At 30.9% G+C, this 16,202-nt stretch overlaps 1 protein-coding gene across 8 annotated transcripts in view; it reads right to left on the bottom strand.

The window, feature by feature from the left end:
* The window catches only part of LOC145280020 (AP-3 complex subunit delta-1-like), a 388,277-nt gene continuing 372,075 nt past the window's right edge, over positions 1 to 16,202 (bottom strand). For all 8 annotated transcript variants that reach the window (XM_080131661.1, XM_080131662.1, XM_080131663.1 and 5 more), the window contains 6 exons: positions 13,235 to 13,372; positions 9,834 to 9,974; positions 6,772 to 6,857; positions 5,334 to 5,458; positions 3,230 to 3,312; positions 1 to 174 (listed from right to left, as the gene is read on the bottom strand). In XM_080131661.1, the coding sequence (XP_079987787.1) occupies positions 73 to 174; positions 3,230 to 3,312; positions 5,334 to 5,458; positions 6,772 to 6,857; positions 9,834 to 9,974; positions 13,235 to 13,372 (675 nt within the window). In that variant the 3' untranslated portion in view covers positions 1 to 72. The remainder of the gene's footprint in view (positions 175 to 3,229; positions 3,313 to 5,333; positions 5,459 to 6,771; positions 6,858 to 9,833; positions 9,975 to 13,234; positions 13,373 to 16,202) is intronic.

Genomic DNA, 16,202 nt, shown 5'->3' with positions numbered 1-16,202 from the left:
AAAAAAAAAAAAAAAATTAAAATAAAAACATCAAGATATCGGCTCCGTATTCATTTTCTTTGTTCATAGATGTCAATGCACTTCTGTGCTCAATGTCTTCTTGATGTCGTCAATTATGTTGGACAGTAATACTGACTCTGTACTCTTAGCATCTATGTTTAACTGATTATTTGGCTGCAAATAAAGCAAAAACAAAGATCAATTTTAATTTAGAATAACAAAAATACATTCAAAGCTTCAGCAAATTTGCCAACATAATTTATAACATTAAAAATAAAAAAAAAAAAGGTTAATAAATAACTGATAATTTAAATAAAAGATGTTTAAAGTATCAAATTATTTAATACTGTGGATACAAATATATAAATAAAAAAATAAAAAAAACTGAAAAATATGCATAAAGTTTACATCAGCTCAAGCCAGCATCTGCATCAACCAGTTTGTGTACCATTTCTTTGAACATTGTTCTCTTGCAGCAAATTGAATCCAGTTCAGTCGGTTCTCTCCATCTTCCTTTCAACTTTCTACCAACAATTCTTCCCATCAGAAGGTTCATCAGGATGTATTCACCACGGATGACATGACTGATAGCGGGTGCATTGTTTCATCACTTGGTAAAGCAGCATCTTTTTTTTCTAGACACATATGACCAAGTACTTATTCACGATTCTTTTGATCTGATTTTTAACATTTTTTTAGTGCACCATAATTCGAAGGATCAAATAAGTTTCCTATCTTTCTTGCTCATCATCTAGGTTTCAGCCCCCATATTTCAATAAAGTCAAATGTAACATTTTTGTAATGCAATCATATGAGGAGTTACAGAGGAAAGGTTTGAATTTCATGAACTAATCTTTGAATCTGATGATTCGACACTTCTATATTATACAAACGAAAAAATAAATAAATTGAATTTCAAGTGAAAAAAAATGGTACTTATGTAACTGTCAGGTCTCAAACAGTAACATATCCAAAAATTAGGATTACCAAAAAAAAAAAATTTGACAGGGGGAGATAATTAAGTTCTGTTGCTTACGTCATGTGACAAATGTAATAAATGGTAGACAAAATTTATTCCCATATAAACTTTATCGAAAATCGTTTTTCATTAACAATTATTTTTCTACTTTATCGTTTTCCGTAATTTTTGGATATGTTACTATTTGCGACCTGACAACATAGGTACCATTTGATTTACTTGAAATCCAATATTCTTTTTTTGTTATTATAATATAGAAGCACTGATGATTGTTTTTAATTTCTTCGCAACATTTTTAAAATTCCATTTTCACTCCAAACATGGCGCAGTGCCACTTTCATGTAGAGGTCTACTATCAGGGACATAGGTTGCAGGGATACTATGTAGGGAGTTGAGCAGCAAGATGTCTTCACACTAAATATGAATTTCTGCATGTCAGTACAGTTGGGGAAGCGAGAACCCGGAATGGAATTCCAGAGTCTAGCATCAAGGGAATACAAGGGCTTGTAGGTCATCGAAGCATTCGCCATTAAAATACTTGTAAAAGAGGCAGAGGAATGCAACCGTTCATCGGTCGGACGGAGGTTGAAGTTTAGATGACAGTTCAAGACCTTTCCACTACCATATATTTCTTCCGTGCTAAATGAATTGTTTGATTTGAAGTATGACTTCATAGTTGTATTTTTGCATAGTTGTTCTGGTTTTCCGTAGAAATGTTTACAGATTTTGCAAATGAGTCATCACCTGTAGATTGTCATTTAGAAAGAATGCTTTTCTCTAAAGATGAGAAAAAAATATATCTTTCAGCAAATTCACTGGCGATGACAAATGCAACCATTAAAAACATGCCAAACAGAAACATTTGCTTACACAGAGTTTAACAGACAACAACCAAAATGGATTTTATTTAAGTTCTTTGTACATGATGGAAATAGGGAGTCTTGTTTTACAGAACATCAATCATATATATGCCCCTATTTACTTGCCTTCTTACAAGGTCGGTTTCTAATGTAGGGAAAATACAGCTTTAAAAAAAAAAAAAAAAAATGTACTTTGGATTGGAACAAAAATAGATGCCTGAGTCTAAAAGGTTTTCTCTTTCACTGAACAAGGACAAAAAAAAAAAAATGTAATATCACAACATAAATACAATTCGTTAGTGATAGTTGCTATTAAAACCTGGTGTTTCTATTAGAAAATAATTTTAATTCTTTTCTATGATTTACTTTTTTATTATTAGCTTGAAAAATATTCAATCCTTATTTAGAAGTAACCTACTTTAAAAGAAAAAAAAAATTTATGATGCATGTACGCATCACAGAATGAAGATGACATATTCCAAAAATCACATAAATTGATAAAGTAGTTTTACTTTTAAATAAGAACATAAAATTAAAAAAATTAACTGTCTTACCCGCCATTATGAAAATAAATGTCAAGAAGCAAAGGGAGATAAATCTAATAACTATGAATTTTGTTATGTTATAATACTGACAAATTCCCATTAATCCTTAAAAATAATTTTCTTTATTAAAATAAAACTACTTGGTTGATTTACGTGATTTTGGAATATGACATTTCTATTTTGATAGGTATATTATAAAGATTTTTCGGTGCTTCTATAAAAAAAAATATTGAATTTCAAGTAAATCAAATGATACCTACGTAATTGTCATGTCGCAAATAGTGACATATCCAAAAATTACGGAAAATGATATGGTAGGAAAATAATTATTAATAAAAAAGTTTTTGATAAAGTTTAGATGAGGAATAAAATTTGTCTGACATATTGAATTATGTTCATTATGTGATGTAAGCAACAGAACTTAATTATCTCTAATTAAATACTATAGTGAGTAAATAATGACAATGAATATAAGTAATATTTAATATTTTATGATTAAGGTAGCAGTGTCTTAATAGCCTTGAGCCCCTGGAGGGGCATAGGCCATCCACAACTTTTTAGATGCTTTTGTAGCGAGAAGTTTTTTTCTGGGGGTGAGGATGCTGGCTCCATGCCCAACTTTCCCAAAAGGTACATACAGTGCCTAGCATTCCCAAATGGTCACCCATCTGGTACTGGCCAAGCTCAACATTGGTTAACTTCGGTGATCTGACAAGAACTGGTGTGTTGATTGTGCTGTACATAAACAGTGTCTGGAGATAAATGTAATTTGTATGCGCCTAAAAAGTTTTCAAAAAAAAAAAAAAGAATGTTAATTATTTGTAAGAAAGGGAATAAAAACTTACAAGAAATTTAACAAGCAAGCAGACATGGTGATCTTGGATGGATCTACTATACAGAGATGCACTATGATCAACTTGTTCAACAACTGAAAGAAAAGAGTAAACAAATTAAACAATAGTAAACAATAACATAACAGCATGTGATAACTGACACTCTAAAGCAATAAGAGAAAATGTTTGAACCTTAAATGTGAACTACTACATGCTCGTCCGCTTGAAAACGATCGCTGATCCCAACATTGGGTGCTGTCATCTTTTTCTTTTATCTTTTCTTCTGGCCATGTCATAGTCTCTTACAATGGCAGCTACCGAGGAGGCATGCACGGTTCACGTATAAAAAAAATAAAACAACTCAAGACACAGAAGCAAAAGACTCCAACACATTCTGTATATATCAGCTATTCATATAAAATGATGTCTGAATCAGTGAAGTTAAAAAGGAAATAAGAAAACGTCTCAAGCTGGAAAGTTTACGAAACTGAAAACAAAAGAAATGAAACAAATCGGTATAGAAATCAGAAAGAAAAAAAAAATCATTTCATAATAAAAATTAATTGAAATCAGGGTGATTTTGACTTGCTATTAGCATCCTCAATACTTGAAATGGATGCATCTGGCAGTTTCTTTTATTTGCTAACTTTTGTGCAACTGCAGAGATGTATAGCGATCTTTTGGTCTTATGATGTACTGCTTAATTGAAAGATCCTGATAATTACAAGTTTATTCCAAGTTGTTTTTGCATGAAACAATTGTAAAGTTACTGAATTGCATTGAATTTCAACAAGAAAAAAAAAATGTTTTAGTTTTGATTCTAGCTGATGAATCACTATTATATATTAGGTACAATATAATATTCATAGAGAATTGGCTCTGTAATAATAAATACAAAATCTGCATGGATTAAAATATATCCAAGCATATTTTATGACCAGGAAAGCTCCTGCCAATAGTTTACTTATAAAAGATCTACATAAGTATTGAGTCTTTTGGAAAAAATATTGGTTTTCTTAGTTCAATATATTTGAACTTATTTAGTGTGTGTGTGTGTGTGTGTGTGTTTTTTTTTTTTTTGATTAATCAGAATCAGTAATTATAAAAAAAATCAGAAGTTTTTGAGGTATCAGAATTGGAAAAATTTGTATCTATTTCATCTGATGCCAAAAACGATTGATTTGTTTCTTTAAAGATCGTTTTGTTTAAAGCTTAATTTTCCATTGCTGATACTAATGATAAAATGCTAAAGATTGATTTTAAAATTCCCAATATAATTAAAATGTAGAGATCATCTCCACAAGTTTGTTTGTTACATTTGTGAAAATATATGCAAACAGCATTTGTTTATACAGTAATCTGAAAATATAAGACAATAGCTCTATAATTAAATATTTAGATGTTTTAAAAGAATTGGAACTGTAATTGGTAAGGAATCTAGAATAGAATCAGTAATTGTATCAGAGTTGGGAACATATTAGAATCATCCCATCACCAATATATATATATATATATATATATATATATATATATATGGGAAAAATAAGCTTTCTCAATTATATTTTATTTATACCAATCCTTATATTTATGAAGCTCAATGTACGTTAAATGTAACTACAGAGCATATACAAATAGATGACAAAATGTTTGTTATATTAGATCCATGTTTGATTAAATAAAATATTTTTCGGATTTATGTGATCATGGCCTTTTATTTTTTTTAATTTTCTTTTTAAAGTTAAAAAGTTTCTACTTTTCTGAAGAGTTTGCATGGGAAATATTCAAAATTTACATAATTATATGATTGTTCCTGCGTTATGAAACAGATACCGTCAAGAGTGGACGTTTTGACATGCGGAAATAAGTTAATAAGATGAACAACATTGGAATTTGGAATTGTTTTGTCATCTATTTAAATATATATTTTATGTGAACACAAATAAATGCACATTGCTCTTTATTATAGAGTGAAAATATTTAAAAAAAAAAAAAAAGCACTATATAATTCTATAAAACTTTCACCGACTCCTAAAATTATCACAAAAGTGAAGATGAAAATATTTTCTATTCACTTGAATAAAAATAATAAAAAGGAAAGGAAAAATAAACAACGTACCTGTAAAGTGAAGATAAAAACACAACTTGGCTAATATATGTGAAAATTCTGTATCGACTGGATCAATTTTGGTACTGGTTTTTGCAGATAATTCTCCATTGCTGAGTAATGAGGCAAAGTTTGGTCTGAAAATATTAGAAACGCAAAAATGATTAAGATTCTGAAATATATTAGGTTGATGTAAAAGTTATTGTGGAATTTTTAATTTTGATTTAAAAAAATGTATCTTCAAATAAGTTTTTGTTGTGTTATTTTAAAGAGCGTTTTTCGTTTTATCTAATCATTTAAATTACAATTGTTTTAAAACAATTATATCTTCTTTTGAGACTGATGAATCCAAAATGGAAAAAAAAAAAAGCAACTTCATACAATTTTCTTATTCAAGCTAGGCCGAAAATATCAATGAAGCATTTAACCCAGAAACCACTACAGCACAGTGATGGTTTAATAAATTTTGTGGCTGTGACGATAGTCTTGAAAATGATGGTCGGCCATCGGATGTTGACAACAAATCAATTAAGAGCCTTAATTGAAGCCAATCCATGCACAACTGTTCGAGAACTTGCTTTTGAATTAGATGTAACGTATGCAGCAATTTCCAACTACTTGAGAGATTGGAAAAACAAAAAGCTTAAATGGATGCCTCACGAATTGAATGAGAACCAAAAGAAACGCTTCTTTTACACAACAAGAATGACCTCTTTCTTGACCGGGTTGCGACTTGCAATGAAAAGTAGGTTTTTTTTTTAAGGACAACTGGCATGCTCAGCTTAGTGGTTAGACATCGATGAACCTCCACAACACTTCCTGAAATCAGAGTTGCACCAAAAGATAGTCATGCTGGCTGGTTGGTAATCTGTAACTGATCTCATCCATTAGTATTTTGGATGCAAGCAAAACCATTACAGCAGAGACATATTGTCAACAAATGCATCAGAAACTTCGACAATAACACCCATCATTAGTCAACAGAAAAGGCCCAATTTTCCTACATGACAATGCTCGATTACATGTTGCTAAACTGACCCTGCAGAAGTTGAACAAATTGGACCACGAAACTGCATCATCCACCATACTGTCCAGACCTCTCACCTACCGACTACCACTTTTTCAATTATTTCTACAATTTTCTGAGTGAGAAATGCTTCAAAAACCTAAGTGATATCAAAAACGCCTTCAGCGACTTCATCGCCACCAGAATGCAAGATTTTTATGTTACTGACATAAATACACTTGTTTTGCATAAGCAAAAGTGTTCATTCTGACGGTGCTTATTTCAATCAATAAATTTTTGTTTGAGCCGAGATATGTTAATCTGAATTTAAAAGTTGAAAACTACAAGAAGTTTCTTGTCAACCTAATATTTGAAAGTATTAAAATGATTAATTTTCAATTAAACTAAGCACGTTTAACAAAAAGCAACCATCAAACGTCTTACCCTTTACACTGCGTGCCCACCAGATAAGCGCAACAAGGCAAACAGACTTTGAAATCTATTTTTTCATGTGTAGATCCATCAGCAGTCTGAAAAAAGAAAATCAATTCATTCTTTTTTAAGTGTTTCAAACCGAAATTTTAAGAAAACATTTTTACAGTTTTAATATAACTATCAAAATCAAGGCACCATCTGTACACATTTTTTTTTTTTTAGTATTCATACAATTTTTATTGTGTACAAATGAAAATTGTATTCCAAGTAAAATTTCTTTGATATACTTACATATCACATAAAAATAAGTATTCTTACAAAAAAAATTAGAAAAAAAAATGATTAAGTAAAATTTTAATTAAAAATTCAGTTTTATCATATTTTGCTGATTCACCATTGACAACAGTGGAAATCTTGTAGATCAGGGGGAGATAAGTCAGTCTGTTATTTAACCAAGTAATAATGAATGGCGCATTAGCAAAATACACAAACTGATTATTTTTATCTTTAATTAAAATTGTACTTAATAATTTTTGCCTAATACATAAGTATATATAAAGATTTTTAGCACTTCTACACTATCAGAACGAAATTTTGTAGTCAATAAAAGGAGTTTTTAGATGAAAACTAATGTTTTCTGATTTTTTTTTGTCAATTCTAATAAATTACAATGTTAGCTTCCAAATTATGCAGTCGAAATTACCTGAATATTACTGAATTATTCAGAAAAACAAACTTTAATCGTGTTAGCAGGTGAAAATTTGCAGCCATTTTGTTTTTATAAAATAAATCGAAATGGAAAATTTCCTCCCTTTTGAATTCTCCTGTGTTTTACACAAGCAAATATGATTGTTTTCTTTAAATTCTATTTTCTTTAATAAATAATTTTCTACCTGATCAATTTTCATAATATTTTTAAAATAATCATCTTAAAAATATGAGGAATACGTAGATACCATTGTTTTCATGTGAAATTCAGTATTACTATTTCCGAAATTTTGTCCTAATAGTGTAGAAGAGCCAGACTTTTATTTGGAATCTGATTTTCATTTGTGTCCCACACTGTATATGTGCACAATTTTTTTAACAAAACTTTGCCATTTTTCTCAAATGTTTCAAAAATTCTCTTGGCAAACTTTAACAGTGGTTACTAATCTTCATGGGGTGGAAAGGTCATGTATAATTTAAGCTATGAATCTCATTAAAAAAAATTTATTTGATTCTTATCCAGAATTCCCCTAAATTAAAAAACAAAAATAGAAAAAATCTGTATGATATGCATATCTGTGATGAACCGAAAATATATTATTCCGAAAATCACGTAAACTGATCAAGTAGTTTTATTTATAAATAAGAAAATTAAATTTTATGATTATCTAATGAGCGACCGTTTCGGCCATAATTTTTTTTTTTTTTTTAATTTTAAGAAACAAGGGAGATTACTCAATTCATACTCGATTTATGTTGTACCTATTTACTATGCCTCCCCACGGGACAGAGTTAGACACCAGGGCCGTTTTTTAACGTGGAGAAAAGGTACAAAAATAAAAATTGTCTCGGTCGTGAAGGATTTCTCCTCCACCGAAAGAGAACAAGAAATAGAAGTGCAGCATCTGAAGAACAGATACTACACTTTGATCCTGTCCCGAAGGCGTTGTAATCCCTACAAATTCCCTTTATTTGCTCAAAAATGATTTTATTTATAAAAATAATTCATGTAGTTTTTGGAATGACACTTTCGTTTACTCACTAGTACATACACTATACAGATTTCTTTGTTTTTTTTTTTTTTGTAATACCAAATTTGGGACAAAACATTTTACTATAATACAAATTGGAAACATTGTAGGCTTTCCCTTTCTCTACTAGGTAGGAGGCTGTGTCAGAAGTGTGATGCAGAACACCTACTTAGCTCATTTCTCAATCTTCAATATATTAACAAAGCACTGATCAGGGGGCATGCAATGACTCTGCATATCATCCTTAATACCTTGTTGGCAAAATTGAACATACCAAAGTTTGATGATAGTTATGTTAGTTTGGCCACACTGATAGAAACATTTCCCCCCACAGAAAATTTTTTTTTGCAATTCTCCGATATAAAAATAAAGATATCTTGTGATGGAAAACTGAAGAAAATTTGAACGACCCAAGAAAACTTGAACGCAAAACATGAATCTCAGATTGTGGAATTTGAATGGCATCGATCCTCAAGACTGCCAAGCTTGCAGACTAGGATTGCAGGCTGTTAGAAAACAGACCCTTGACCAAGAAGAAACAATTCAACAAAGTGGATATGCATATTAAATGAAAACATTCATTATAGCAATTGTTATTTAGTATCATGTCCCTTTCAAGTAACGTTATTGTGTTGGTTACAGACATACAATGTCCATTATAGTAAGGAGCAATATTTACAGAAAAATAAAGTAACAATTTAAAACCAGGGTTTTCTTTTTTCTTTTTGTTTAAATCATTTAAACATTCTCTTATCAATAAAACTTTTTATGAATATTTTTATCTTTTTAAATTCTGGAAATTTCATTCTTTGGAAAGTGGAATCATTCTTAAAAATCTTTGGTGCTTATTAAGATATAGTCAACAAATCGATTTTTTAAAAACAATATTACTTAATTGTCATGTCGGAAATGGTAACATATCCAAAAATTACAAAAATTTGAGTAGAACAACTGCTATTGTGTTTTTAGTAAAAAAAACAAAACAAAGTCTATGGCTATAGACAACAAATATTGCAGCCATGACAAGTAATCTAAAATATTCCTTTCGGAATTATGTCCCCTATGTTTAGACTCCAGACGTCTAAAAAAAAAAAAAAAAAAAAAAAAAAAAAAAATGCGATTTTACCCAGTTTTCCATAAAAATTACTTTTAACTATAAATAAATTTCTATTTGATGATTTTTCTTAATTTTTGGATATACTACTATTTTCGGCATGACTATTAAGTATGTAATATTGTTTTTGCTTAAAACGACATTTAAAAAACTTGACCTGTCGACTATCTTAACAAGCTCAAATCTGTACTTTTAAAAGCCTGAAACAGAAAACCTACCTTCATTATATAAGTGAGTGTGCCTTTCAGTTTTTGAGGCATCGTAATACTTTGTACACTGAATGCAAATTGACCTTCATTCTGGCTGTTAGGAAGTAAGATGAACGGAACCTTAACGGGATCATGTTGAGTTGAACCAAACTAGGAGAAAAAAAAGAGGAAAAATATTTCACCCATGTATTAAAATATAATTAGAACTAAAAAATCGCATTCAATAATAGAAAAAGAGGCAACATTTTTTTTTAATACACCAACGTCCAGTTTGTGATACTTTTGTGAAAGTGTACATGTAAACATTCTAGCATCAGATCAATAGTTCACAGCAGTTTTAATAAAATGCTTTATATTTCTTTGAATTTTTCAACACTAAAAATCTATGCATCATTTTTTTTTAAATTCATCTGACAGCAAAACTTTTAACCAAACATTAAAATAAAGATAAAACTTTTTTTTTTTAGAATTCAACTTAAACAAAAATACAAAAAAATCTTTATGATGTACATACCAGTCACAGAACGAAGATCCCATATTCCAAAGATTATGTAAATTAATCAAATTTTTTTAACTAAGAAAATCAAATTTTATAACAAGCAAGATGGAAGTGTTGTTTTAGAATGTGTTAAAATTCAAAGGCAACTACTCAATTTGACTGAGATTTTGTTTGTATTCAAAATAATTGAAACCTTTTAATTATTGAAAATCGTAAATGATTTTTTTTTTTTTTAGTTAAAAAAAGAAAAAAAAAAAAAAAAAAAAGAAAAGATGAATTCACATAATTTTTGCAACATGACATCTTCGTATGCCACATGTACATACACCAGAAAAAAATTTTCTGTATTTTTTTAATCAAGTCAAATTCTAAATAAGTAAAACCATGAATCCTATTTGAATTAAAATCTTGCCACCATACACTTACTGCTGCTTACCAACAAAATATTAGCATAGATATTTAAAGATAAAATTTCACTTTTTCTCTACTTCTTGAATTTTATCTGATGTGGTTTGTAATGGCTGGTAATATCCGATACAAATTAACATTTATATTTTGTCACAATCTGTTTTAGCTCAAGGGTAGGTTTTTTTGAATTCTGAAATGATGTCTACAGTAAAAAAACAAAATGGCACAAAAAATATGAGCACATGAATTTAGTTTAAATAAGAAATTTATATTATTTCGATTCATCGGACTACTGTTCTCATCTTGAGTATGATTTTCACGTTTCGGTCGATGTAACCTTCAACAGGTGTATCTTGTCGAACTCGGGAATGTTTTTGTCGAACTTGGGAATTTGGATGGAATTTCTAGCGGAACCCTTTATTTTCTTTATGGGGGTGCTCTCGTTCCATTAGTCATGACTGGATAGAGGTCCCAAATAATTTGCAATTATATTTTTCGGTTGCCCACACTAAGGATTGAACTCTCAACCTTCAGGAGAATATCACTTTTTACAATTGATTTTTCCAAGTACGCTAACCACTGCGCCACGGGTCCTTGCAGAAAATCACACTCAAGATGAGAACAGCAGTCCAATGAATCCAAATAATATAACCAATCCTCGTCTCAAAATGAAACAGGAATAAAATATAATGAAAATAAAAATGAATTGGTTTTCTTTTCATAGATATCCGGTATTGCTTGTAACATTCAATACATATGTATGAATAGTTCAAAATCAATATTCATTCGTTTGCATATCTTTTTGTCTAATAAGACACAAGATCTTTCTTACTCAATTATATCTTTTTTTCCCTTAACTTTCAGCATGACATTGCAATTCCAAAAACTTTAACATTTTGTTTCTTCTCAAATCTTTTTCTGATTTTTATTTTTCCCCCAAAAAACTCAAACTTGACTCTCCAAAAATATTGTGCATAAAAAAAAAAATGGTCTGCTGTCTTTCAATTTAATTCTCTTTTTCTTCCTCTTCACACTGGTCTCCTCCTCCTCCTCTCACTAATGCTGTATTAAGTGAAGTCCCAATGAATGAAGAAAAAAGAAAAACAATTTACTTATAACACCTATTTAGGAATTTCAAACAAGATAAATATTTTTTATGCAGTAAATAGTCTAAATTAGCAAACAAAGGAACATTTTTATTTAGTAATTTATTATCAATTAAGAATAGAAAGAAAAACATTTCATGACAATGACGATACTCTAAGAGAAAAAAATGTCTGCTTATTTAGAATTTAACCTATTTTAAAAAACTAAACTGCAGAAAATGATGTACATACTCGTCACAGAACAAAGATATCATTCTAAAAGTCACGTAATTAATCAAGCAGTTTATATATATATATATACACACAAAATTTTTTTTTCAATTTTGATAGGAAATTGTAGCCATTAAAAAATTCAGTAATTCAAACGGTGTTGTCTTCCCCTTATTAATAAAACATGACGAATCAAAACAATGTCTTGCTTCATAAAATTGAATTTTTTTTTTAGTTAAAAATTATATATATATATATATATATATATATATATATATATATATACTAGCAAAAGTACCTGTTGTTGACTGAGTTCAAAAACAGCCTACAGAAAATGGACTGATTTATGAAAGTAATATAGGTTATGAAAAGGAAGGGTTGTAAAGAGATAGCTTCGAATTTGGGGGTATCAAAACCATAGCAAAATATGATGAAAGTAAAAATAAAATAGATAAACCCCATAATTTATTATACCATACCTGTTCACACTGAAACACTTATCACAATATTCTGTGGATCTATATTAAAAAAACCTTGTTAAACTTTGTGACATATTTCCATTCTATGGAGGTCATGCGCGAAAGAACACCCCATAATTTTATTATACCATATTTCTTCAAACTGAAACATAATTATCAAAGTATACTTATGCAGATAGATATGAAAAGTCTTTATTAAAGTTTGTGCCTATTTCCATTCTATGGAGACCAGGCGCAAACGCAGACCCCACAATTTTATTATACCATCCCTATTTAAGTTAAAACATACTTATCAAAGTATTATTATGTACATCTATATCAAAAACACTTGTAAACGTTTTTTTTTTAATTTAAAATTTTTTTATTTCCATACTTTGTGAACCAGTCGCATACGCAGACCCCACAATTTTAATGAACCACCGTTCTGCCAGATCAAACATACCCATTCCTGTGTCTCGATACATCTTCTATCTTTATATGTGATCAGTTTTCTATAATAGTCAACCATATAGGAGCCTATTCGTGACCAGACATACACACAAGCATTCAGCTTTATATTATAGATATATAGAGAGAGACTTAATTTACATGATATTTTGAATATGACATTTTCATTTTGTGATGGGTACATACCTCTTAAAGATTTTTCTGCACTTTGTTTTGAAAATAGGTTCAATTCTAAATAAGCATAAAAAAAATGTTACTTACCCCTCGTAGTAGACGTGTGTTGAGAGTATCAAGAACATTGAATTCAATATCTTTTATGTGCATTGATGACAAGTTAGTAAATATCACAGATACTACAATTTGATCACTACGTTGATGACTAACTCTGGTTTCATAATCCTACAAACAAAAAAATAAAATGCAAAAAGTTGTACAACATTAAAACTAAAAAATTTGATAGGAAAATAATTTTAAAATGCAGATAATCAACGATCAATTACTTCAAAAACAGTTTTATGGGCCATTGGGGCTTCATCAACAATTATTACTTGTGTGTCTCATATTACTTTGTTTAGAGTTTGGAGTAAGAGAACATGTAGGCTCATCCATTCTATATGTATTCAATGGCACTTTGAAAGTGCTGTGCAAAGTATGCCCTCCTTCCAAAAGCGTTGCTGCAATCTCACTTGATGCAGTTGTTAGCACAATGTTTTTCTATGACTTAAATTTTGTAAAAAACCCTGTTCCTCCAGGTGCATCAAGGAACATAACATTTTTATGATCCCCTCTTTCACAATTCACCATCTCAAAAAAGGCTGCATAAGCATTCCTTTGATCCTCGGTTAAGTTTTGATATTGGTCGTTAACCCTGGATGCCAGCTCCTCCTGATTCTAATTTATCTCACGTCTGTACTCACAACAAAGCTGCTCATCATCAATATGGGATGGTGTTGGCAAGCCATATGCTGTCAAGGCAAGTCCTCCCATCATGAGGACTTTGTTTTTTAAATAGCACAAAGCTTGATAGAAAATCAAATCTGAGACTGGAGTATCTGGATCATTGATACACCTTCGATGTAGTTTCAAATAATCATCTGACAATACCTCTTTGAAGATTTCCCAAAGCTGTGATGGATTACTTGGTGAACATGCCGTCAGGATTATTACAATTAGGCATTTCATGTTTGCGAGTAATTGCAAAATCTTTGCTTCTTCTATGGCTAATTATAAATGGTCATCGTTCTCCAAAGGCCCTCTAGCAAGGCAAGCTTCTCTGAATGTCGAGCATATATTATCATCAACAATTTTTAAATCTTGAAATGAAGTTGGTCCTCTCACTTAATTCAGTAGAAATTGCAAAAAATAATGCTCTCCAGCTCTTGGTGTAAATCCCACCAATAGCCTGAAGTTTTGAAACCATGCCATACTCATTAACGACATCCATCAAAATGCCTCTCTTGCGACGATTCCATGTCTTTGTACTTTTATTCCAAATATAATATTGTGGCAATTCAACATTCTTCAATGTCTTTGCAAAGTCATCATCTTTGCAGAGCTGGAAAACAACTGTCAAAGTTGTACAAGGTGGGGGCCCAAGTGCAGCCTGTAATACATTTTCCATATTAAAGAGGACTCTTTGCCCATTCTCAAGATGAACTGCCAAACCAACAACTGGTGGGAAATGTTCATGTGAAGATGCCCAAGAATTTGGCATGCTGTTTCTGATGAGGACACATATGCTTTGATTTTAATATTGGCCGATTTCATCAATCACCTATGATTCTTGACGTTCGGCTTGTACAGCATTTTGTAAATCAAAAATAGCTTGATCTGATCCCTTGGATATATATTTGATGCAATACTTGATTGAATTAATTGATGAACAAATTTCAACATTCATATGACAGTTGAATTGCTGCAACAAATATGGATGGTAAGGCACTACCCATCGATTGGTGAGTTCTTGTTCAACTTGGCAGTGATTTTGCCTCATTTTCATCATACCAATCTGACCTCCATCTTCCGGTTTCCTTCTATATTTAGGATAGGAATCGTTCTCCTGTTCAGTAGATTCTAATAAAGATTTGGGAAATTCTTTGAAACATTTTTTGTCTATCATACATGGGGAGGCTTCATTTAGGGGATCACATAGGCTATGGATCAGGTGTTTTATGACCAGATCATGGAGTTCTTTTTCTTCGTCTCTAGAAGAAATTTCTGCAGAAATTTTTAAATCATATTCTTCTGTTCTGAGTTCATGCTCTGGAACTATCCACGAGATAAACCTCTTTTCTAGTACTCAATGGTATACAACCATGCTTTCAAATTACCAAAAATTCTCTTTTCCATGAATTTTTTAAACTTTTACTCTGAACACTGAACACTCTTACAGCAATTTCTGGTTGATCATGACTTTCTTGTCCAACAGCCAATAATTTCTGACCAGTGCAGATTACATGTCATTGTTATAAAATTATCTACTCTGACATAATGTCTCATAAAGGCCATTGCATCTGACCTTTTCTTATGAAGATACCAAGAACCACCAATATAATTTGCAGGAAACAATTCGACGGCCTAATCAAACTATCACATACATTTGAGTAATTTTCATCACAGTGACTTTACTGTTCTCCTCTCAATACTAATCTTTCAGTTTCTATTTTGCAGTTGCATCTACTAAGAATTGCCGGAAGAGTTGCCTTGCAAGCAAGAGATAATTACCTTCTCTGCACGTAATATGGAAACAGTAAAACTGCAATTGTGTGATTTTTCAACCATTTCTTCCTTGCAAATATATGTGGTAGCTATCTGTTCCATATGGAAAAAATAAAGGAAGGATCATAGGATCAATGTCACTCTGAAATTCTCTTCAGACCAACTTGTTTCAATTGAAGAACAATACCTGTTTTCTGTAGAATCATTTGATATTAAAATTGCAACTTCAGCCCTGGTTGGTGCATTAAAATGCCACACACATTCTCTCTGGGGCACTTCATTTCCAGAATTACAATTTTCTTTTCATTAATATTTCCTTGTTGTACTTGTTTCAGTGTTATCTTTAATGTCTTTATACAATGGTTATTTTCATTTCAAGAAGCCGCGGTCACCCGGTGCTGCGCTTTAAAGATGTGGCCAAACGGAATCTGATCGCTCTTGGCATCGATGTGAATGTGTGGGAAGAGCTAGCCGAAGATAGACCAGCATGGAGGCGTGCCTTGAGTAAGGG

This window comes from Euprymna scolopes, chromosome 7, assembly GCF_053919585.1.
Source record: "Euprymna scolopes isolate OS-2025 chromosome 7, ASM5391958v1, whole genome shotgun sequence".
Taxonomy (NCBI): Eukaryota; Metazoa; Mollusca; class Cephalopoda; order Sepiida; family Sepiolidae; genus Euprymna; species Euprymna scolopes.
Note: the sequence above shows the minus strand (reverse complement) of the source record. Positions and strands in the feature narration are given on the sequence as shown.